Below are 22504 nucleotides of genomic sequence, written 5' to 3' on the forward strand. Positions count from 1 at the left end.
GTCTTTCCCCCAGGGTTGGGGAATCGAAAACTAAGGGGGCATGGGTTTAGGGTGAGAGGGGAGAGATTTAATAGGAACCTGAGGGGCAACTTCTTCACCCAGAGGGTGGTCAGTATATGGAACGAGCTGCCAAAGGAAGTGGGTGAGGCAGGTACATTAACAACATTTAACTCAGACAGGGGTTTAGAAGGATATGGGCCAAACGTGAGAAAATGGGACTGGCTGAGATGGGCATCGTGGTCGGCATGGGTGAGTTGGGCCGAAGGGCCTGTTTCTGTGCTGTGTGACCAGTGGAACTTGTACCCAGCATTGATGGGCAAAAGTAGACACTGACCTTTAACCTTCCTTACCTCAGGCAACCCAATCTACGACTTCTTCATTGGCCACGAGCTGAACCCCCGCATCGGCAGCTTTGACCTGAAGTACTTCTGTGAACTACGACCGGGGTTGATCGGCTGGGTAAGTGATGGGTGTGTGCGAGGTGAGGTGTGCTCTTCTCCCTCAACCACTCCTCCGGGGAAGTTCTGACCCCTCCGGAGATGGTGGGGAAGGGATTTACCAAGGGGGTTCCGGGCACGAGGGGCTTTAGTTCTGTAGACTGACGGAAGATGGTGGGGGATGTTCTCCCCGGGATGGAGGAGGCAGTGAGGGGATCTGACGGAGGGGTCCACATCTCACGAGGGACACGGACAGAGCAGATGGGGGGGGAAGAGAGAGAGAGCGTTCCCACTGGTGCAGGGACCAGGGGACAGAGAACGAAGGAGACGGGAGGCAGGACTGGGAGTGGGACGAGGGGGACCTTTTCTCTGCAGTGAGTGGCTGGGGTCAGGAATGTTGCTGGTGTCCATGAAGCTAGCAGGATGGTGTGTGACTTCTGACTGTGCGTAGCCGGTGTGGGTCTATACGTGACTCCAGACCGTCTGGACACAGCTCAGCACATCATTTAAAAACCAGCCTCCCCTCTGTGAACTCCGTCTACACTTCCTGCTGCCTCAGTAAAGCAGCCGACATAACTGAAGATCCCTCCCACCATGAACATTCTCTCTTCTCCCCCTCTTTTGCACCCTCTCCAAAGCCCCCCACACCCTTCCTGTAACGGGGCAACCAGAACTGTACACAACACTCCAAGTGCGGCCTGACCAGAGTTTTATACAGCTGCAACGTGACCTCCTGACTCTTGTACATCGAGGTAGTACAAGGGAAAACAATAACAGAATGCAGAATGAAGTGTTACAGTTACAGAGTAAGTGCAGTGCAGGCAGACAATAAGGTGCAAGGGCCACGACGAGGTAGATTGTGAGGTCAGGAGTCCATCTTATCGTACTAGGGAACCGTTCAATAGCGGGGTAGAAGCTGTCCTTGAGCCTGGTGGTACGTGCTTTCAGGCTTTTGTATCTTCTGCCCGTTGGGAGGTTCACCAGGATGTTACTTGCTTTGGAGACTACAAGAGCGTTTGGACAAACTTGGGTTGTTTTCCTTGGAGCGGTGGAGGCCGAGGCTGAGGCGAGACTTGATAGAGGTTTATAAAATTATGAGAGTCACAGACGTAAACAGTCAGAGTTTGCCTCCCAGGGTAGAAATGTCGAATTCTAGAAGGCATAGCTTTAAGGTGAGAAGGGGAAAGTTTAAAGGAGATGTGCGGGTCAGGTTTTTTACACGGAGAGTGGTGGGTGCCTGGAACGGGCTGCCGGGGATGGGGGTGGAGGCAGATACGATAGAGGGGTTTAAGAGGCTGTTAGACAGACACGTGAATGCGCAGGGAATGGAGGGAGATGGACTGTGTGCAGGCAGAAGGGATTTAGTTTAATTCTGCATTGTGTTCGGCACAGACACGGTGGGCTGAAGGGCCTGTTCCTGGGCGGTACTGTTCCGTGTTCTACGCGAGCCGTGTTCAACGTGCGTCTGCTTCCCTCCGCAGCTGCTGATTGACCTGGCCATGCTGCTGAAGGAGTGTGAGTTACGAGGAAGCCCCTCTCTTGCCATGCTGCTTGTAAATGCCTTCCAGTTCCTCTACGTGCTCGACGCACTGTGGCATGAGGTGAGACAAGCGTAGCCGCCGTCTGGCGCTCTGCATTGCGACCCCCCCCCCACCCCCCCTCACTGCCTGGTTTCCTGGTGGGATTACAGGGAAGTTCCGATAATCCAGCATCTGACCGTTGGGAAATCCTTTGGTCTGGCGTGGGGAATGTGAGCCGGGGTGCGAACTGCGGGCTGGAATGTGTCCGGGACACACGGGTCAGGAACACGGGTGGGCTTGGAGACGGAGACGGGTTCCCCGCTCACCGGACTCACTGGGAAATTGTTAAACCAACGTGTACAAAATATTAAGAGGAATAGATAGAGTGGACAGCCAGCGCCTCTTTCCCAGGGCACCAGTGCTCAATACAAGAGGGCATGGCTTTAAAGTAATGGGTGGGAAGTTCAAGGGAGATATCAGAGGGAGGTTTTTTACCCAGAGAGTGGTTGGGGCATGGAATGCGCTGCCTGGGGTGGTGGTGGAGGCAGGTACATTGGTCAAATTCAAGAGATTGCTAGATAAGCATATGGAGGAATTTAAAATAGAGGGATATGTGGGAGGAAGGGGTTAGATAGTCTCAGGCGAGCTTTGAAGGTGGGCCGAAGGTCCTGTATTGTGCTGTAATGTTCCATATAAAGGAAGCGAATCAAAGTGTGTTTGGGCAGTGACATCCAACAGTCGAATCCGCCTGTCTGGTACAACCAGAGTTCTGATGATCGGAGTTTCTTATCGGATTATCGGAGTATTAGACTCGTACAACACAGAAGCAGGCTGTTTGGCTCGTTGAGTCCATGCTTGGCATCAAGCACCCACAATACCAATCCTCCCCTTGGAGTAGTGTCATACTCTCTGATCCTCTTCGCTTCTCTGGGCTGTTGTTAACTTTTTTTCCTCTTTCCAAGGAAAGCTTTTTTTTAAATCCTGGCTGATTGCCACAGAGGGAGGGAGTTGGACCCACGGTACCCGGTGGGTCTGTGTGCACAATTTCAATAAAAGGGCCAGGGTTGGGGAATTGAGGACTAGAGGGCACAGGTTTAAGGAGGGGGGAGATTTAATGGGGACCTGAGGGGCAACTTCTTCACCCAGAGGGTGGTCCGTATATGGAGTGAGCTGCCAGAGGAAGTGGGTGAGGCAGGTACATTAACAACATTTAAAAGACACTTGAACAGGTACACAGATAGGAAAGGTTTAGAAGGATATGGGCCAAACGCGGGCAAATGGGACTGGCTTGGATGGGAATCTTGGTCAGCGTGGACCAGTTGGGCCAAAGGGCCTGTTTCCGTGCTGTGTGACTCTGTGAGCTCCAAGTCTAAATCACTGCGGACTAGGTGGTTAAAGGTGATTATGAGAACCAGCAAGAATTTGAAACTATAAAACGAGTACGTATATGGACAAGGAGTCATCTTTACCCATCTAATAGGCTGTAAAATCAAAGCAATGTCCGAAAAGAGCTGAAACCAGTGGATCTACCAGGGCTCCAGAGTAACAACCCCTTGTAATGAAGACCACCATTCCCAGGCACTCTGACATTTCCTTCTCCCGGCCGAGGCCTTTAGGCCATAAGATATAGGAGCAGAATTACAAGATCACACAAGACAAGGGAGCAGAAGTAGGCCATTCGGCCCATCGAGTCTGCTCCATGAGCTAAGGAAAAGAAATGAGAAATAGAAAATAAAACAACTATTCCCATCTGGCCCCAATTTCCAGCCTTATCCCCATATCCATTGATACCCTGACTAATTAGGTACCTATCAATCTCCTTCCTAAATGCCCCCAATGATCGGGCCTCCACTGCTGTACGTGGCAACGAATTCCATAAATCCACGACCCTCTGGCTAAAGAAATTTCTCCTCATTTCTGTTTTAAAGCTGTACCCTCTAATTCTAAGACCGTGCCCTCTGGTCCTGGACTCACCCACCAAGGGAAACAGCTTGGACGCATCTACTCTGTCCAGTCCTTTCAACATTCGGAATGTTTCTATGAGGTCCCCTCTCATTCTTCTGTACTCCAGTGAGTACAGTCCAAGAGCCGACAAAAGCTCATCATATGTAAGCCCTTTCATTCCGGGAATCATCCTCGTAAATCTCCTCTGAACCCTTTCCAACTAATTAGGCCATTCGGCCCATCGCGTCTGCTCCATCTTTCAAAACCAACCGATTTTTTTCTCTCAACCCCATTTTCCCGCCTTCTCCCCGTAACCCTGAACCCCCTCACTGATGCAGAACCTGTCAATCTCTGCCTTAAACACACCCAATGACTTGGCCTCCACAGCCGTCTGTGGCAACGAATTCCACAGATTCACCGCCCTCTGGCTGAAGAAATTCCTCCTCATCTCAGTTCTAAAGGGACGTCCCTTCATTCTGAGGCTGTGCCCTTGGATCCCAGACTCTCCCACTGATGGAAACATCCTCTCCACGTCCGCTCTGTCCAGGCCTTTCAGTATCCGGGAGGTTTCAGTGAGATCCCCCCTCATCCTTCTGAACTCCACCGAGTACAGGCCCAGAGACAGAGTCCAACTGTCTTTTAAACCTTGTTACTGTAGCTGCCACAACCACTTCCTCTGGCAGTTCATTCCACATAGATACCACACTTAGTGTAAAACAAAAAGTTGCCCCTCAAGTTCCTATTAAATCTCTCCCCTCTCACCTTAAACCTGTGCCCTCTAGTTCTTGATTCCCCAACCCTGAGGAACAAGACTGAGTTCATTCACTCTATCTATGCCCCATGATTCGATTTGACAAGATCACCTGTCTCCTACGCTCCAGGAATAAAGTCCCAGCCTGGCCAACCTCTCCCTGTAACTCAGTCCCTCGAGTCCTGGCAACATCCTCGTAAATCTCTTCTGCACTCTCTCCAGTTTAATGACATCCTTCCTATAGCAGGGCGACCAGAACTGAACACAATACTCCAGGTGCGGCCTCACCAACGTCTTGTACCTCCCAACTCCTGTACTCAACGCCCTGACCGATGAAGGCCAGCGTGCCAAACGCCTTCTTCACCGCCCTGTCTACCTGTGACTCCACTTTCAGGGAACCGTGTCCCTGAACTCCAAGGTCCCTCTGTTCTACAACACTCCCCAGGGCCCTGCACTGACACTAACCAAATGTGACCCCACTTCACATCGTCCCTTCAGCCTCAGAGTGACCAAGTCTCTCTCGTTATTTTCAAGTCTTCCACGTAACTCTTTCTTCTCTCCCCGGCTGTCTACACCGCTGGTGTACCGTGCTCCGAGGGCTGCCCAGCTAATTGCCTTTTTTAACGTGTGGCTTCTCGGCAGGAAGCAGTCCTGACCACGATGGACATAGTCAACGACGGCTTCGGTTTCATGCTGGCCTTTGGGGACCTGACGTGGGTCCCCTTCACCTACAGCCTGCAGGCCCACTTCTTGGTGACACACCCACAGGAGCTCTCCACCCCAGGGGCAATCGCCATCGTCCTCCTCAATGGTAGGTATATCTATGACCCTCTGTTCCACCCTCCCCTCCCCTCCCCTCCTCCAAAACCTTCCTCTGACCCCTAAAGCGTTACCTACATAAGGATTGGGAGCAGAAGGAGGCCATTTGGCCCATCAAGCCTGCTCCACCATTCATCTAGATCACAGCAGTTTTTTGACCTCAGTGCCATTCCCCCCCCCCAAATGTCTAGAAATCTACCAATCTTGGTCTTGATTTAACTCAGTGACTGAAGAAATTTCTCCTTGGTTCTGTCTTAAATGGCCGAGACTTTATTCTCAAACTGTGGCAGTGCTTCCTCGCGGAGCTGGGCTCCTCAGTCGGGAGGTGGTGCTTCCTGCAGCTACGCTGACGAGCCCTTCAAGCCTTTTGTAATTTTCGAGGAGATTTCCTCTCGTTCTTCCAATCTGCTGAGAATCCAGTCCCGGTCGACTCAACCTCTCCTCGAAGAGCAAACCCACCCCATCCCCGGAACCTGTTGGGTGAACCTTCACCCCACTCCCCCTGTGGCCTGTACATACTTTCTTAAGGTGACCAAAACTGTCCACACTGCTCCTCGTGCTCTCGCTCAGACCCTGCGTGAATCAGGTTTATTATCACTGACTCGGATGATGTGAAGTGTGTTGTTTTGTGGCCAGTACAGTGCAAGGCATAAAATTACTACAAATTACAAAAATAAATCAATAGTGCAAAACAGAAGAATAACGAGGCAGTGTTCATGGGTTCATGGACTGTTCAGAAATCTGATGACAGGGGGGAAGAAGCTGTTCCTGAATCGTTGAGTGTGGGTCTTCAGGCTCCTGTACCTCCTCCCCGATGGTAGTAACAAGAAGAGGGCATGTCCCGGGTGGTGAGGGTCCTCAGTGACGGATGCCGCCTTCTTGAGGCACCGCCTCTTGAAGATGTCCTCGATGGTGGGAGGGTTGTGCCCGTGATGGAGCTGGCTGAGTCTACAACCCTCTGCAGCCTCTTGTGATCCTGCGCATTGGAGCCTTCATACCAGGCGGTGATGCAACCAGTCAGGATGCTCTCCACTGTACATCTGTAGAAATGTGTAAGTGCCTTTGGTGACGGACCGAATCTCCTCAAACTCCTAACGAAGTAGAGCCGCTGGCCTGCCTGCCTTCGTGATGGCTCGGGTCAATGAGTTGTTATGTTGACTGTGGCCCTGTGATAACTTTTTTCTTGCCGGAACCTCTTTGCTTTTGTTCTTCTGGAATCGCTCACACCGTTTACTTCCACCGCAGCTCTCGGTTATTACATCTTCCGCAGCGCAAACTCGCAGAAGAACGCTTTCCGCAGGAACCCCGGCGATCCCAAGGTGGTGGGTACGTAGTCTGCAGTTTGGTGGTGGGATCACAGAGTAGGACCGCACAGAAACAGGCCCTTTGGCCCATCGTGTCCATACTGACCTTTTTGCCCATCTACACTGATCTCGTGTATATTCCTTCAAGGGATGTGGGCTGAGCCAGTGGTTAACCTCCCACCCCTAGTTGCCCCTGAGAAGGTGGGAGGGAGCTGCCTTCTCGAACCGCTGCAGTCCTTGAGGTGTGGGTGCCCCCACAGTGCTGTTGGGGAGGGAGGGAGTTCCAGGGTTTAGACCCAGTGACGGTGAAGGAACGTCGATATGTTTCCCAGTTGGCTAACTGGTTGGCTTCCAAATTGGCTAACTGCTGCAGCCCTTGGGGTGTGGTGTCCCCACGGTGCTGTTGGGGAGGGAGCTCCCAGGTTTAGACCCAGTGACGGGTATGTTTCCCAGTCGGGATGGGGTGTGGCTTGGGAGGGCAACTTCCCGGGGGTGGTGTCCCCCTGCACCTGCTGCCCCTTGTTCCTCCGGCTGGCAGAGGTGGTGGGTTTGGAAGGTGCCATCTGAGGAGTCTCGGTGCAGCCTGCTGCTTGACTGGCCTGTGAGACCGCTTTCCCAACTCTGGCACAAGCCCCCAGCTCTTGGGAAGGAGAACTTTACAGGGTTAACGGTGCAGTCTTTTCATTCCCTAGGGTGATTCTGGGTGATCTCTCTGGTTTTATCTCCTTGTGGGTTTTCTCGTGGTTCTATTGCCTTTCCCATTTAAGTGCCTGTCTAAATGCCTCCTAAACGTAGCTGCCGCTGTCTGTAAGGAGTCTGTACATTCTCCCCGTGTCTGCGTGGGTTTCCTCCGGGTGCTCCGGTTTCCTCCCACATTGCAAAGACGTACGGGTTAGGAAGTTGTGGGCATGCTATGTTGGCACCGGGAGTGTGGCGACACTTGGGGGCTGCCCCCCGAACACTCGACGCAGAAGATGCATCTCGCTGTGTGTTTGGATTCCACCTCCTCCCCGGCAGCAGGTTGCAGATATCACCCACTCTCCATGTAACAAACAATCCCCTCGGGTCCCCTTTAAAACTCCTACCTCTCAGCTTAAACCTACGCCCTCTTGTTTTTGATACTCTACCATGGGAAAAGGATTCTACCTACCCTACCTATGCCTCTTATACACTTCCACCAGGTCTCCCCTCAGCCTCCGTCGCTCCAGGGAGAACAGCCCCAGCCTGTCTGATCTCTCCCCATAACTGAAACCCTCCAATCCAGGCACCATCCCTGGCGAACCTCCTCTGCAGCCTCCCCAGCGCAGCCGCCACCTCCCTGTAGTGTGGTGACCAGAACTGCCCACAGTGCTCCAGACAACACTGACTGAAGATACATTGACTCAGTCTCCTGGGTGGAGAATTCTAAAGACCATCTACACCAATCCCATTTTTCCGCATTAGGATCGTGTCCTCCTGCACCCAGTCTGTTCAAGTGTCTGTCTAAATGCCTCATAAACGTAGAAGTTGCGTCTGATCCCACCACCTCCTCTGGTAATGTTCCAGATATCACCCACTCTCTGTGTAAGAAACATACCCCTCAGATTTCCCTTAAACCTGTGCCCCCTTTAGATCCCCTACCACGGGAAAGAGGTTCTATCTGAGCCTCTCATAATCTTATACACCTCTATCAGCTCACCCTCAGCCTCCGTCACTTCAGGGAAAGTGGTCCCAGCCTGTCCGAGCTCTCCCCATAACTGAAGTCCAATCCAGGCACCATCCTGCTGAACCTCTGCACCCTCCCCAGTGCACCCACACCCTCCCTGTGGTGTGGTGACCAGAACTGCACGCTGTGCTCCAAATGTGGGCTAACCAGAGTCCAACCTGAAACTTCCTCCTGGTAGCTGACCCTGGCTTGGAAAGATTGAGTGACACTGCCCTTTGATTTTGGGGGTGTTGTACCATCCGTTTCTTGTTACAGGGTGTACAAGCAGGGTCCCTGACCCCCCTCTGTTTGTGGTCTTAAATCTACACCCCTCGGTTATTGGGCTCCCTGCTAAGGGAATGAAGTTCTTCCCGAGTTATCCTTGTACACCCCGAATACATCCGTGGAAAAACCTCAGCTCAGTCGGCCTTGTAGCAGAATGTAGAATGGAGGGAGGGGAGGAGGGCAGGCAATGGGACGGGGGGGGAGGGCGGGGGACGGGACGGGATGGGATGGACAGGGGGACGGGACGGGGGGTGAGTTTGTGGGGGACAGAGGGGGGAGGTTGTTTGGGACAACGATGAGAAACTTGGGGTGTGCAAGTGGGTGGGTTGTACGGGATGGAGCCTTTAACGCGAGGAAGTTGTGGACGGTTGTTGGGGGCGCAGAGGGTCTGCAATGGGGGAGCAGTGCATGGGCAGAGTCTCAAACTGTATAGGGGTGGGTCTGGGAGGGGCAGGTTGGAGAGCCCAGTCAGCTCTCATCATGTGGTGCAATGGCCTAACCTTGGAGCGGTACAGGTGGAGAAGGGACGTACAGGCATCAGGGCATACAGGGGGAGAAGGGACGTACAGGCATCAGGGCATACAGGGGGAGAAGGGACGTACAGGCATCGGGGCATACAGGGGGAGAAGGGACGTACAGGCATCAGGGCATACAGGGGGAGAAGGGACGTACAGGCATCGGGGCATACAGGGGGAGAAGGGACGTACAGGCATCGGGGCATACAGGGGGAGAAGGGACGTACAGGCATCAGGGCATACAGGGGGAGAAGGGGCAGCAAGGCGTACAGGTGGGGGGGGAAACAGGTGGGCCATACAGATAAAGAGCTGGTGGAGAGTACAGGCGGAGTGGGATGGGTGGCGGTGTGTACAGGCGGAAGGGCGTGAGGGGGGAGAGGGGTCTACAGGCAGAGGGGAGGGGGAGGGGTGGGGCGTACAGGCGGAAAAGGGCTGGTGTGGTGTACAGACAGAAGGAGGGGTGACGGTGTACAGGCATGCTGTGTAGCTGAGGTCGGGTGATAAAAGAGTGAATTCTGACACGTCTCCCCCCACCCCCCCACCCCACCGGCTTTCAGGCCTGGAGACGATCCCCACGGCAACCGGGAGGCAGCTGCTGGTTTCGGGCTGGTGGGGTCTGGTGCGTCACCCCAACTACCTGGGAGATCTGATCATGGCGCTGGCGTGGTCCCTGCCCTGCGGTGAGTACTGACGGGGGGGTGGGGGGGGGTGGGTTCTGTGCTGGGAAGGGGGAGGGTTCGGTGAGGATCGCCGGGACCGGTCCGGGGTTGACCCGGTCTGTCTCACCGCCCCCGGTGTCGCGTCTGACCTCCAGCCCCCTCCCACCTCATATGATGAAGTGGCTCCATCGTCGTGGCTCTGCGGATATCCCGGCCACCTCTGTCAAAGGGAAGGGCTGAATGGCCTCCTACTGCTGTTCCTTCCGCTCTCATTGACTTGTTTCTTTCCTCCTGTTCCCCCCCCCCCCCCCAACCCCCAGGTTTGGCCCATGTCCTGCCCTATTTCTACGTGGTCTATTTCACCGTCCTGCTGATCCACCGTGAGGCCAGAGACGAGCACCATTGCCGCAGGAAGTACGGCTCGGCGTGGAACACCTACTGCAGCCGCGTCCCCTACCGCATCTTCCCATACCTGTACTGAGGGAGGGCGGGGAGGGGGTGTCTGCTTTCTCCGCCTCCCCACCCCCCCACCCCTCAAATACCCCCCCACCTCCGTTCCTTCTCCAGCCCCACCAGTCAGCTCACGAGGTTGGAGCCCAGCTGGTGTCGTGTGACTGGGCCGATCCTGCCGCCGCCTCCGGGGCGTGCGTTTCCACTGGGGCCGTTGGGCTGGCTCTCATCACCTCCCACCCCCCCGTACCCAGTCTTGCTGCCCCTGGGTGAGGTCGGGTTAGTGCCAGGCACATCAGCAACCGAAGTTGGGGCACTCAGTTCACCCAGTGATGGAGCGGATGGTGAGGGATGGCATGACTGACACACGGCTTGCGGGACACCTTGGTACTTTGTTATAAATATACTCCGGAGCATTTACCCCCATCCCTGACTGCCCCGTGAGGAGGGGGTGAGCCGCCCCCTTGAACCGCTGCAGTCCGTGTGGGGAAGGGGCTCCCACGGTGCTGTTGGGGAGGGAGCTCCAGGGTTCAGACCCAGTGATGGTGAAGGAACGGCGAGATATTTCCCAGTCAGGGTGGGGTGTGACTGGGAGGGGAACCTGCAGGTGGTGGTGTTCCCCTGCACCCACTGCCCTTGTCCTGGGTGGGAGAGGTGGTGGGTTTGGGAGGTGCTGTCGGAGTAGCCTGGGCGAGTAACTGCGGGGCGTTGTGTAGACGGTGCACACTGCAGCCACTGTGCGCCAGTGGTGGAGGGAGGGAGTGTTTAGGGGGGTGGATGGGGTGCTGATCGAGCGGGCTGCTTTGTCCTGGACGGTGTATTTGCAAATTATTTTAATCATGTCAGAAGTTTGATAATTCCCCGTGCATTGACAATTGAGGAATTGAATCAGAGCAATGTTGGGAAGATAAGGCAAGACTGGGTGTATATAGTAAGGATCTTTTCCCTCTGCTGGGTGCGTCTAAAACAAGAGGGTGTAAGTTTAAGGTGAGAGGAAGGAGGGTTTAGAGAGGATCCAAAGGGAGGGGTATTCCCCCCCCCCCCCCCCCAGGGGGGATGGGGGTTGGAATCGGGAATGCACTGCCTGAGGGGGCGGTGGAGGCAGAGTCTCTGGACGAGAACTTGAACCACCAGGGCAGAGAAGGCTGCGGACCGAGTGCTGGTAAATGGGGTTGGTGTGGATGGGTGCAGGGGTCAGTATGGATGTGATGGGCCGAAGGGCCTGTTTCTGCGCTGTGTGACTCTTGTTACCAAGGTAACTGAAATGTAGTCCCTTGAGATGGTCCCTGCTGATCAACAGCCAACAGATGAGGAACTGTTTCCACAGACACTGGACCAATTGGATAAAACACTATTTTTAAAAAAAAATACAGAATAATAGGTAAAAGAAATGACGATGTGTCAGACTTACCTGATCAGTTGAGGTGGAAAATGTGTCTTTTTACACTTAATTAGCTGTTCATCAGGATGAAAACTGCTGTAAACTTACAGTTTTTGTACTTGAGAATGATAGCAAACTGGATCTCAGGAGAGGGACATCGGTGCCAGCTGGGAGCCTTGCCCCTCTGTAAGGAAAAGTTGGTAAGACCTCTGCAGGACCTGACCCAGTTTAACACTGGGTGAGTGCCGTCTCCACCAAGTGAGGAACATGGGAAATATGGCCAAAATCTGTTCTGGTATTTATAACTTATCATCTTAACCCTAAAGCCTGTTATGTTTGTGGGGCCAAATAAATGAACTGCTTTTAACCATACTGGTGTCGTTGAATCATTAACCCTGCCGTTTAAGGTTAAACCTTGCAACATTATCAGCAGCAGTGTGGTACCCTGGGCTGTTTAAAATCAATATCCCTATTACCAAATACCAGTAAAGACAGTGGTGGCTTGGAGCAACCCAAGCTCCATGATATCCAAAAACCACAAGGCTGTGTCCTCAGCCCTCTACTCTACTTGGTATTGGTTTATTATTGTCACTTGTACCGAGGTACGGTGAAAAACTTGCATACCGGTGGTACAGGTCAATTCATTACACAGTGCAGTTACATTGGGTTAGCACAGAGTGCATTGATGTAGTGGCCAGATTCTGCTCTAACTCCATCTACAAGTTTGCAGATGATACCACCGTTGTAGGCCGTATCTCAAACAGCGATGAGTCGGGGTACAGGAAGGAGATAGAGAGCTTAGTGACATGGTGTCATGACAACAACCTTTCCCTCAATGTCAACAAAACAAAAGAGCTGGTCATTGACTTCAGGAAAGGGGGCGGTGTACATGCAGCTGTCTACGTCAATGGTGCTGAGGTCGAGAGGGCTGAGAGCTTCAAGTTCCTAGGAGTGAACATCACCAATAGCCTGTCCTGGTCCAACCACGTAGACACCACGGCCAAGAAAGCTCACCAGCGCCTCTACTTCCTCAGGAGGCTAAAGAAATTCATTATGTCCCCTTTGACCCTCACCAACTTTTATCGATGCACCATAGAAAGCATCCTATCCGGATGTATCATGGCTTAGTACGGCAACTGCTCTGCCCAGGACCACAAGAAACTGCAGAGAGTTGTGGACACAGCCCAGCGTGTCAGGGAAACCAGCCTCCCCTTCTTGGACTCTGTCTTTACCTCTCGCTGTCTTGGTGAAGCAGCCAACATAATCAAAGACCCCACCCACCCAGGTCATTCTCTCTTCTTTTCCATCAGGCAGAAGATACAGGAGCCTGAGGGCATGTACCACCAAACTTAAGGACAGCTTCTATCCCACTGTGACGACTGTTGAATGGTTCCCTTATATGATGAGTTGGACTCTGAGCTCACGATCTATCTTCTTGTGACCTTGCACCTTATTGCACTGCACTTTCTCCGTAGCTGTGACACTTTACTCTGTACTGTTATTGTTTTTACCTGTACTACATCAAAGCACCCTGTACTAACTCGATGTAACTGCACTGTGCAATGAACTGATCTGTACGATCGGTTTGTAAGACAAGTTTTTCACTGGACCTCGGTACAAGTGACAATAATAAACCAATCCCAATACCATTAAGTCAAAGTCGAGTCTATTGTCATATGCATAGATGCAGTGAAAAGCTTCCTTGCAGCAGCATCACAGGCACAGAGCGTCAGATAAGCAGCATTCACAAAAAAACACATTTATTTACTATTTTTGCAGGAATAACAACTAGAACAGAATAAAGTCCCTAAAGGGGAACAGCTTTTATCCGCGGCGGCTGGGTTGGGGCCTGGAATGTGCGGCCAGGGTGGTGGTGGAGGCAACTCTAATCGCCGTGTACAAAGGGGAACGGGACAAATATCCGCGGGCGAGGCGCAGAGCCAGCACGGACGTGATGGGCGGAACGGCCGCCCCCCCCCGCCCCACCTGCGCGCTTCTCGGCGCTGCGCGCATGCGCCCGACGCCGCGGGGCGGGCCTTCGCCGACTGCGCAAGCGCGGGCCGCACGGGGATGGCGGCCGTCGCCTGGAGCCGGTTGCTGAGGGTCGGCCGCCTCGCCGCGCCCCGGCCTCCGGTAACCGGGGGGGGTATGGGAGGGGCTGGGGATATGGGGGTGGGGGTATGGGAGGGGCTGGGGATATGGGGGTGGGGGTATGGGAGGGGCTGGGGGATATGGGGGTGGGGGTATGGGAGGGGCTGGGGATATGGGGGTGGGGGTATGGGAGGGGCTGGGGGATATGGGGGTGTTGGGGGTATGGGAGGGGCTGGGGGATATGGGGGTGGGGGTATGGGAGGGGGTGGGGATATGGGGGTGTTGGGGGTATGGGAGGGGGCTGGGGATATGGGGGTGGGGGTATGGGAGGGGCTGGGGATATGGGGGTGTTGGGGTATGGGAGGGGCTGGGATATGGGGGTGTTGGGGGTATGGGAGGGGCTGGGGATATGGGGGTGTTGGGGGTATGGGAGGGGCTGGGGATATGGGGGTGGGGGTATGGGAGGGGCTGGGGGATATGGGGGTGGGGGTATGGGAGGGGCTGGGGATATGGGGGTGGGGGTATGGGAGGGGCTGGGGATATGGGGGTGTTGGGGGGTATGGGAGGGGCTGGGGATATGGGGGTGTTGGGGGTATGGGAGGGGCTGGGGATATGGGGGTGTTGGGGGTATGGGAGGGGCTGGGGATATGGGGGTGTTGGGGGGTATGGGAGGGGCTGGGGGATATGGGGGTGGGGGTATGGGAGGGGCTGGGGATATGGGGGTGGGGGTATGGGAGGGGCTGGGGATATGGGGGGTGTTGGGGGTATGGGAGGGGCTGGGGATATGGGGGTGTTGGGGGTATGGGAGGGGCTGGGGATATGGGGGTGGGGGTATGGGAGGGGCTGGGGATATGGGAGTGTTGGGGGGTATGGGAGGGGCTGGGGATATGGGAGTGTTGGGGGGTATGGGAGGGGCTGGGGGATATGGGGGTGTTGGGGGGTATGGGAGGGGCTGGGGATATGGGGGTGTTGGGGGGTATGGGAGGGGCTGGGGATATGGGGGTGTTGGGGGGTATGGGAGGGGCTGGGGATATGGGGGTGTTGGGGGGTATGGGAGGGGCTGGGGGATATGGGGGTGTTGGGGGGTATGGGAGGGGCTGGGGGGATATGGGGGTGTTGGGGGGTATGGGAGGGGCTGGGGGATATGGGGGTGTTGGGTATGGGATGGATTTGGGGGTTGGGGGAGGGAGGGTTTGGGGGATATGGGGGTGTTGGGGATGGGGGGTTGGGGGTATATGGGGAGGGGGTATGGGAGGAGGTGGGGGGTATATGGGGGTGTTTGGGAGTATGGGAGGGGGTTGAGGGATTTGGGGGTTGGGGTGGGGATATGGGGGTGGGGTATGGGAGGGGGTTGAGGGATTTGGGGGAGTTGGGATATGGGAGGGATATGGGGGTATGGGAGGGGATTATGGGAGGGGGTTGAGGGATTTGGCAGGGAGGAATTGGCAGGATATGGGAGGGGGTTGGGGGTATGTGGGGGAGGGGGTATGGGAGGGGGTTGGGGTGATATGGGGGTGTTGGGGTTGAGGGATTTGGGGGTTGGGATATGGGAGGGGGTTGGGGGTATATGGGGAGGGGGGATATGGGAGGGGGTTGTGAGGATATGGGGGTGGGTATGGGAGGGGGTTGAGGGATTTGGCAGTTGGAGGAGTTGGCAGGATATGGGAGGGGGTTTTGGGTATATGGGGGAGGGGGTATGGGGGTGTTGGGGGTATGGGAGCGGGTTGAGGGATTTGGGGGTTGGGGGAGTTGGGATATGGGAGGGGTTTGATATGGGAGGGGGTTGAGGGATTTGGGGGAGTTGGGGATATGGGATGGGGTTGAGGGATATGGGAGGGGGTATGGGATGAGAGGGGGCTTTCGAGCCGAAATGTCGACTGTCGACTTCCCTGCACTGATGCTGCATGACCCACTGAGTCCCCCCAGCAGTTTGTGTGTTGCCGTTAGAATGGTCTTGGTGTGGGCATAGATAGGATAGATAGAGTCTTTCTCCCAGGGTGGAAATGCCAAGTACTAGAGCGCATAGGTTGAAGGTGAGGGGGGGAGAAGTTTAAAGGAGATTTTTATGAGGCAAGTTTTTTAACACAGAGGGTGGTGGGTTCCTGGAACATGCTGCCAGAGGAAGGAGCAGACACAGTAATGCTTAGGAGGTATTTAGACAGGCAGGGAATGGAGGGATATAGACCATGTGCAGGCAGATGGGAATAGTTTGGATTGGGATCATGGTTAGTATAGATGTGGTGGGCCGAAGGGCCTGCTCCTGTGCTGCACTGTTCGATGGGACCTTGGTATTGTCTCTGCAGGGTTCATTGGCTGTCTTAATGGCCATGGATGCAATGCCAATGATTTCAGAGGGCAGGATGGGCGAAGCTCTCCCAGTGCACACTAGCCTAAGCAAACCCAGGAAATTAGCTCCTCTGCTCGATCACACCAGCAAGTTCAGAGCTATTGTTCACAGCCTTGGTGCCTCTCTCCATTCAGCTCCGGTCACGGCGTTTCCATTCTTTCCTAGAATTACTGCAACTCTTCGAGTTCCGATACCACGTATCCCGGGATCGTTGAGTCGACAGAGGAATTCAAGTTTGTGGAGAGGTTGATTCCACCCACCATCGTGCCGGTTCCTCCGAAACATGACCGTTATCCAACCCCGTCGGGATGGTGTCCACCTCGAGGTCTGTGTCATTTGATGCAACCAACAATCTGCTGGAAGAACTCAGCGGGTTGAGCAGCATCTGTGGCTGGGGGGAGGGAATTCTCAATGTTTCGGGTCAAGGCCCTACATCAGGACTGCAACCTCCCCGTCATCTTTCACCCCTCCTCAGCCCACCAGTCACCACGGGCTCCTACCTCACCAAGAAAAGATCTGATGTCACGTGATGCCTACTACGCTGCTCACTGCACCACAGCCTTTCTGTATTTTAGTGCTTATCACTCCAGTTCTATCTGCGGTTTTCTTGCTTTCTGCTGACTCCTGTCTCCACCATTCTCAGCATGCTTCCCTTGTTAAACCTAAGATGGATTGCACCTCCTCACTGGAGCCTAGCTCAGTAATTTACCTAGGTTGTATTCCATTGAGTGCCACGTTTTTCTGATGTAAACCTTCAGAGCCACTTCCAACTTCTCTTCTCTGCTCACGTTAGCAGTCCCTATTTGCCTGTCCTTCTCTGTGAAATTGGAATTGGTTTATTATTGACATTGTCTACCAAGGTCCAGAGAAAAACTTGGCTTGTGTACTATTCATACAGATCAATTCATTACACAGTGCATTGAGGTAGTACAGGGTAAAACAATACAGAATGCAGAATAAAGTGTCACAGCTACAGAGAAAGTGCAGTGCGTTCAGATAATAAGGTGCAAGGTCATATCGAGGTAGATTGTGAGGTCAAAAGTCCATCTTATCATAATAGGGAACCATTCAACAGTCTTATAACAGCAGGATAGAAGCTGTCCTTGAGCCTGGTGGTACGTGCTTTCAGGCTTTTGTATCTTCTTCCTGATGGGAGGGGGGAGAAGAGAGAATGTCCGGGGTCCTTGCTCATGCTGGCTGCTTTACTGAGGCAGCGACAAGTGTAGACAGAGTCCATGGAGGGGAGGCTGGTTTCCGTGATGTGCTGGGCTGTGTCCACAACTCTCTGCAATTTTTTGCATGGGTAGAGCAGTTAACTTACCAAGCCGTGATGCATCCAGATAGGATGCTTTCTGTGGTGCATTGATAAAGATTGGTGAGGGTCAAAGGGAACATGCCAAATTTCATTAGCCTCCTAAGGAAGTAGAGGCGCTGGTGAGCTTTCTTGGCCATGGCATCTATGTGGTTGAATCAGGACAGGCTATTGGTGATGTTCACTCCTAGGAACTTGAAGCTCTTGACCTCAGTACTGTTGATGTAGACAGGAGCATGTACACTGCCTGAAGTCAATGACCAGCTCTTCTGTTTTGCTGACATTGAGGGAAAGGTTGTTGTCATGACACCATGTCTATCTCCGTCCTTTACTCTGACTCATCGTTATTTGAGATGTGGCCCACTGTGGTGCTGTCATCTGCAGACGTAGATGGAATTAGAGCAGAATCTGGCCACGCAGTCATGAGTGTATAGGGAGTAGAGTAAGGGGCTGAGGACGCAGCCTTGTGGGGCACCAGTGTTGAGAATAATCGTGCCGGAGGTGTTCCGAGGAATTATTGTACTAAATCCACCAAGCACTCCACCCTTAAAACCATCTCAAAATGCATCTCTCCAACCCTGCCAGTTCTCATGACCTCTCCCTTCCTGAATTGGTGTCTCTTTGTGAAGTGCCTTGCAATATTTTCTGCACGAGAATCTAGATCAAGAATTGTCATCAGGTTTTTAAATCTCATACTTGGTGAACCTTAATCAAATTCACCTCGTGTCTTTTCTTGCTTCAGCCATGTGGTGTCCTGTATTCAGATTCAGTTCAGTTTATTATCATGTACACCATGGTTTTACCCTTGGTTTAGGGGTTTTGCCCTTAAACTTTCAAAGTGCCCACATTGAGGTATTGTTTCAGCTAAATGTTGACAAGGCATCAGAGTTTGCAGAGAAGGAAGTTGAGTGATGAAGTGATAATTGTGGGGTGATGCATTTTGGAAAGTCAAACCAGCGTAGGACTTGTATGGTAGGGCACCAGGGAATGTAGTAAAACCGAGGGACCTAGGAGTACAAGTGCATAGTTCATTGAAAGCGGCGTCACAGGTAGACAGGGTGGCGGAGAAGGCGTTTGACACGCTGGCCTTCATCAGTCAGGGCATTGAGTATAGGAGTTGGGACATTATGTTGCAGTTGTATAAGTCGTTGGTGAGGCTGCACTTGGAGTACTGAGTTTTAGTTACTCTGTTGGAGGAAAGATGTGATTAAACTGGGAAAAAGTGCAGAAAAGATTTCCGAGGATGTTGCCAGGACGAGAGGGCCTGAGTTACAGGGAGAGGTTGGCCACGCTGGGTCTTTATTCCTTGAAACGTAGGAGAATGAGGGGCGACCTTATAGAAATGTTTAAAATTATGAGAGGCACAGATAAGGTGGACAGTAACAGTCTTTTCCCCAGGGTAGGGGAGTCCAAAACTCGGAGGCATCAATTTAGGGTGAGAGGGGAAAGATTTAAAAGGGACCTGAGGGGCAACTTTTTCATGCAGAGGGTGGTGAGTGTATGGAACGAGCTGCCAGAGGGAGTGGGTGAGGCAGGTACAACAGAGTCATTTAAGAAGCACTTGGATAGGTACATGGAGGGGTGGGGCTTGGAGGGATACGGGCCGAACACAGGGAATTGGGACTAGCTGGGTGGGCATCGTGGTCGGCATGGACTGGTTGGGCCGAAGGGCTTGTATCCGTACTGTATTGCTCTGTGGCTAAGTGTAATACAACAAATTAAACAAAACAGCCGGTTGTTTCCATGTTGAATCCTTCCATTGAGCTGGTGAGGCACTCAGGAGCTGTGAGTGCCTCAGCCAGTTACATGTCAGCTTCCAACTACAGGTACTTACCAGCATGCCACACTCTCCTTAAGTGAACGGTACCTGTTTTTTGTACTGCTTTAATGAAGGTGTTGGAAGTACCTGTTTGTACTTGATGTGAACAGCAAGCACTGCAAAACTGAGTAATTTGGGACAACACACTGACCCTGAGCTTCGGGTTGCCTGCCACTTGAACTCACCGTCCCACTCTGACCTGTCTGTCTTTGGCCTCCTGCATTGTGTCAATGAGGCCCAATGCAGCCTTGAGGAAAAATGCTACATCAAGGGCCACGATGGTAATGTTGCAGCTCTGGTTAGACCACACTTGGAGTATTGTGTTCAGTTTTGATCACCTCATTATAGGAGGATGTGGAAGCTTTAGGGAGGGTGCAGAAGAGATTTACCGGGATGCAGCCTGGATTGGAGAGCATGTCTTACGAGGAAAGGTTGAGCGAGCTAGGGCTTTTCTCTTTGGAGTGACGGAGGATGAGAGGTGACTTGAGAGAGGTGTGTAAGATCATGAGGGGCAGAGACAGAGTGGACAGCCAGCGCCTTTTCCCCAGTAGGGCAGTGGCCAATACCAAAGAACATCTGTTTAAGGTGAGTGGAGGAAAGTTTAGGGGAGATGTCAGAGGTAGGTTTTTTACACAGAGTGGTGGGTGCCTGGAACGCACTGCCGGGGGTGGGGGTAGAGGCTGGTACGACAAGGACATTTTAAAAGAGTCTTAGAGAGGCACATGGATGTAAGAAAAATGGAGGGGAGCTGTGTAGGAGGGAAGGGTGAGGTTGATCGTGGAGTAGGTTGGCACAACATGGTGGGCCGAAGGGCCAGTACTGTGCTGTACTGTTCCAACGCTGCATCTTCTGTGTGGGCACATTGCAGCCTGCAGGACTCTTATCCAACCTCAGATAACTTGCTCTTTCTTTCTGTTTATATGAGAACTGGCCTTTTCACAAACTACATTACACGGACCACCCAACGTTAATAACTCATTACACAGACAAAGAAGTTTAATCTGATTTTAAATGCCCCATTATTTCACCCCTTTTTCCACCCATCTCCCTCCTCCACTCTCCCTGCTGTCTAGACATTTCTCTCTTCATCAGTTCGGATGAAGGGTCTCAGAACTGAAACATTGACTGTTTCTCTCTTCACAGACGCTGCCCGACCCACTGGGTGTTCTCAGCGTTTTCAGTTTTATTTTGGATTGCAGCATCTGTAGTACTTCTGATTTTCAGTGGCTGCAGTCCCTATCTGATAACTGCAGATGTGCTTGCCTGTGGGAATTACTAAATATCGTTGCCAAGTGGTAGAGCCAAATGATTTTTCACTCCTGCCAAGCTATTTTGAAATACCCCATCAGTTAGAGTCTTAGAGTAATGCAGCATGGAAACAGGCCCCTCGGCCCAACTCATTCATACCGACCAAGATGCCCACCAGGCTGGTCCTATTTGCCCACATTTGGCCCATATCCCTCTAAAACTTTCCTATCCATGGACCTGTCTGAGTGTCTTTTGAATGTTGTTAATGTACCTGCCTCACCCACTTCCTCTGGCAGCTCGTTCCATGTACCCACCACCTTCTGCGTGAGGAAGTTGCCCTTCAGGTCCCTTTTAAATCCAGTTAACTAAGCTCAGACTCGTGACCAGTAAATTCATTAACTCAATAAGGAGCTGGTGTTTACTGTCTCGACGGTGTGTAATCAGTGTCTTATCTTTTCCAGATCCACCTCCTGACTTGCCGTACATGATCCGACGTTCCCGCATGCACAACCTCCCTGTTTATACAGACATCACCCACGGCAACAGGAAGATGACGGTCATTCGGAAGATAGAGGGTGACATTTGGGTACGTGATTATTTTGTTTGGGTCGTCTCGTTAATTGTAACTTAATAATGTTAAAACTAAATGCTGCCTGTGTGTTCTGTAAATATCAGTTTCCCTCACCTGTCCCATCCAAATGAGGGTGGCTCCTACCCTTCCTTCTGGAAAAGCCATTTCCTTTTCGTAGACGTGTTGCATTTTGGAAAGTCAAATCCAGGTAGAACTTTTACAGTGAATGGCAGGGCCCTGGGGACCTCGGAGTACAAGTGCATGGTTCCCTGAAAGTGGAATCACAGGTAGACAGGGTAATGAAGAACCCTTTGGGCACGCTGGCCTTCATCAGTCAGGGTACTGAGTATAAAAGTTAGTGCGGTTGTACAGGACTTGTAGTATTGTGTTCAGTTTTGGTCGCCCTGCTATAGGAAAGATGTTATTAAACCGGAAAGAGTGCAGAGGACATTTATGAGGATGTTGCCAGGACTCGAGGGACTGCGTTATAGGGAGAGGTTGGACAGGCTGGGACTTTATCCCTTGGAGCATAGAAGTCTGAGAGGTGATCTTATAGAGGTGTATAGAGGGAATCAAGAAACTTGAAGGGCAACTTTTTTTACACAAAAGGTGGTATTTATGTGGAACGAGCTGCCAGAGGAAGTGGTTGTGGCAGGTACAATAACAACTTTTTAAAGACAGCTGGACAGGTCCATGGATGGGAAAGGTTTAGAGGGATATGGGCCAAACGCAGGCAAATGGGACTGGCTTGGATGGGGCATCTTGGTCGGCATGGACTGGTTGGGCCAAAGGGCCTGTTTCTGTGCAGTATAACTCTATGACTCTGTCAGTGGCACAGCAGGTAGTACTACTGCCTCACACTGCAGTAACCTGGGTTCGATCCTGTTCTCGGGTTCTGTCTGTGCTGTGCTTGCGTGTTCACCCTGTGATCTGTGTGGGGTTCCCCCCCAGCTGCTCCGGATTCCTCCCACCTTCCAAAGAAGGATAAGGTCCTAATGGGGTTAGTGTAGGTGGTGGGCAGTGGGCCGAAGGGCCTCTTTCTGTGCTGTGCAACTCTATATGCCTCCTTGTGCTGGTAGATTAATTGGCTGCTGTAAATTACCCCTTAACATAGGTAAGTGGCAAAAGAGTCAAAGGGGAGTTAGATGGACAGGTGAGAGAGAATGTTGCAGGGCTACAGGGAAATGGGCCATGACGTTGCTCTGCTGGGAGCTGGCATGGATCTCATGGACTGAATGGCCTCCTTCTGTGTCATCATAAGTAGGATCTCCTCGTTGCCTCCGAATGTCCCCGCACCTTGCTTCTCTTTGCACTAGTACTTCCGAAGGTGGCTGCACCACCTTCAGTACTCTCCTTACTGTGCGTAT

At 52.7% G+C, this 22504-nt stretch overlaps 2 protein-coding genes across 5 annotated transcripts in view; both read left to right on the plus strand.

The window, feature by feature from the left end:
- The window catches only part of tm7sf2 (transmembrane 7 superfamily member 2), a 59153-nt gene extending 47032 nt beyond the window's left edge, over nt 1–12121 (plus strand). For all 3 annotated transcript variants that reach the window (XM_052044903.1, XM_052044901.1, XM_052044900.1), the window contains exons 6-11: nt 356–459; nt 1919–2038; nt 5295–5463; nt 6717–6797; nt 9817–9939; nt 10239–12121. In XM_052044903.1, coding sequence (XP_051900863.1) covers nt 356–459; nt 1919–2038; nt 5295–5463; nt 6717–6797; nt 9817–9939; nt 10239–10399 — 758 coding nt within the window. In that variant the 3' untranslated portion in view covers nt 10400–12121. The remainder of the gene's footprint in view (nt 1–355; nt 460–1918; nt 2039–5294; nt 5464–6716; nt 6798–9816; nt 9940–10238) is intronic.
- mrpl49 (mitochondrial ribosomal protein L49) overlaps nt 1–22504 on the plus strand; it is a 47431-nt gene that overhangs the window by 23590 nt on the left and 1337 nt on the right. The window contains exons 1-3 of one of the 2 annotated variants that reach the window (XM_052044905.1): nt 13781–13882; nt 16353–16512; nt 21028–21152. In XM_052044905.1, the coding sequence (XP_051900865.1) occupies nt 13820–13882; nt 16353–16512; nt 21028–21152 (348 nt within the window). In that variant the 5' untranslated portion in view covers nt 13781–13819. Of the gene's footprint in view, nt 1–13780; nt 13883–16352; nt 16513–21027; nt 21153–22504 lie in introns of those variants that run through there. The other variant, XM_052044906.1, reaches the window with a different exon arrangement.

This window comes from Pristis pectinata, chromosome 38 (assembly GCF_009764475.1).
Source record: "Pristis pectinata isolate sPriPec2 chromosome 38, sPriPec2.1.pri, whole genome shotgun sequence".
Taxonomy (NCBI): Eukaryota; Metazoa; Chordata; class Chondrichthyes; order Rhinopristiformes; family Pristidae; genus Pristis; species Pristis pectinata.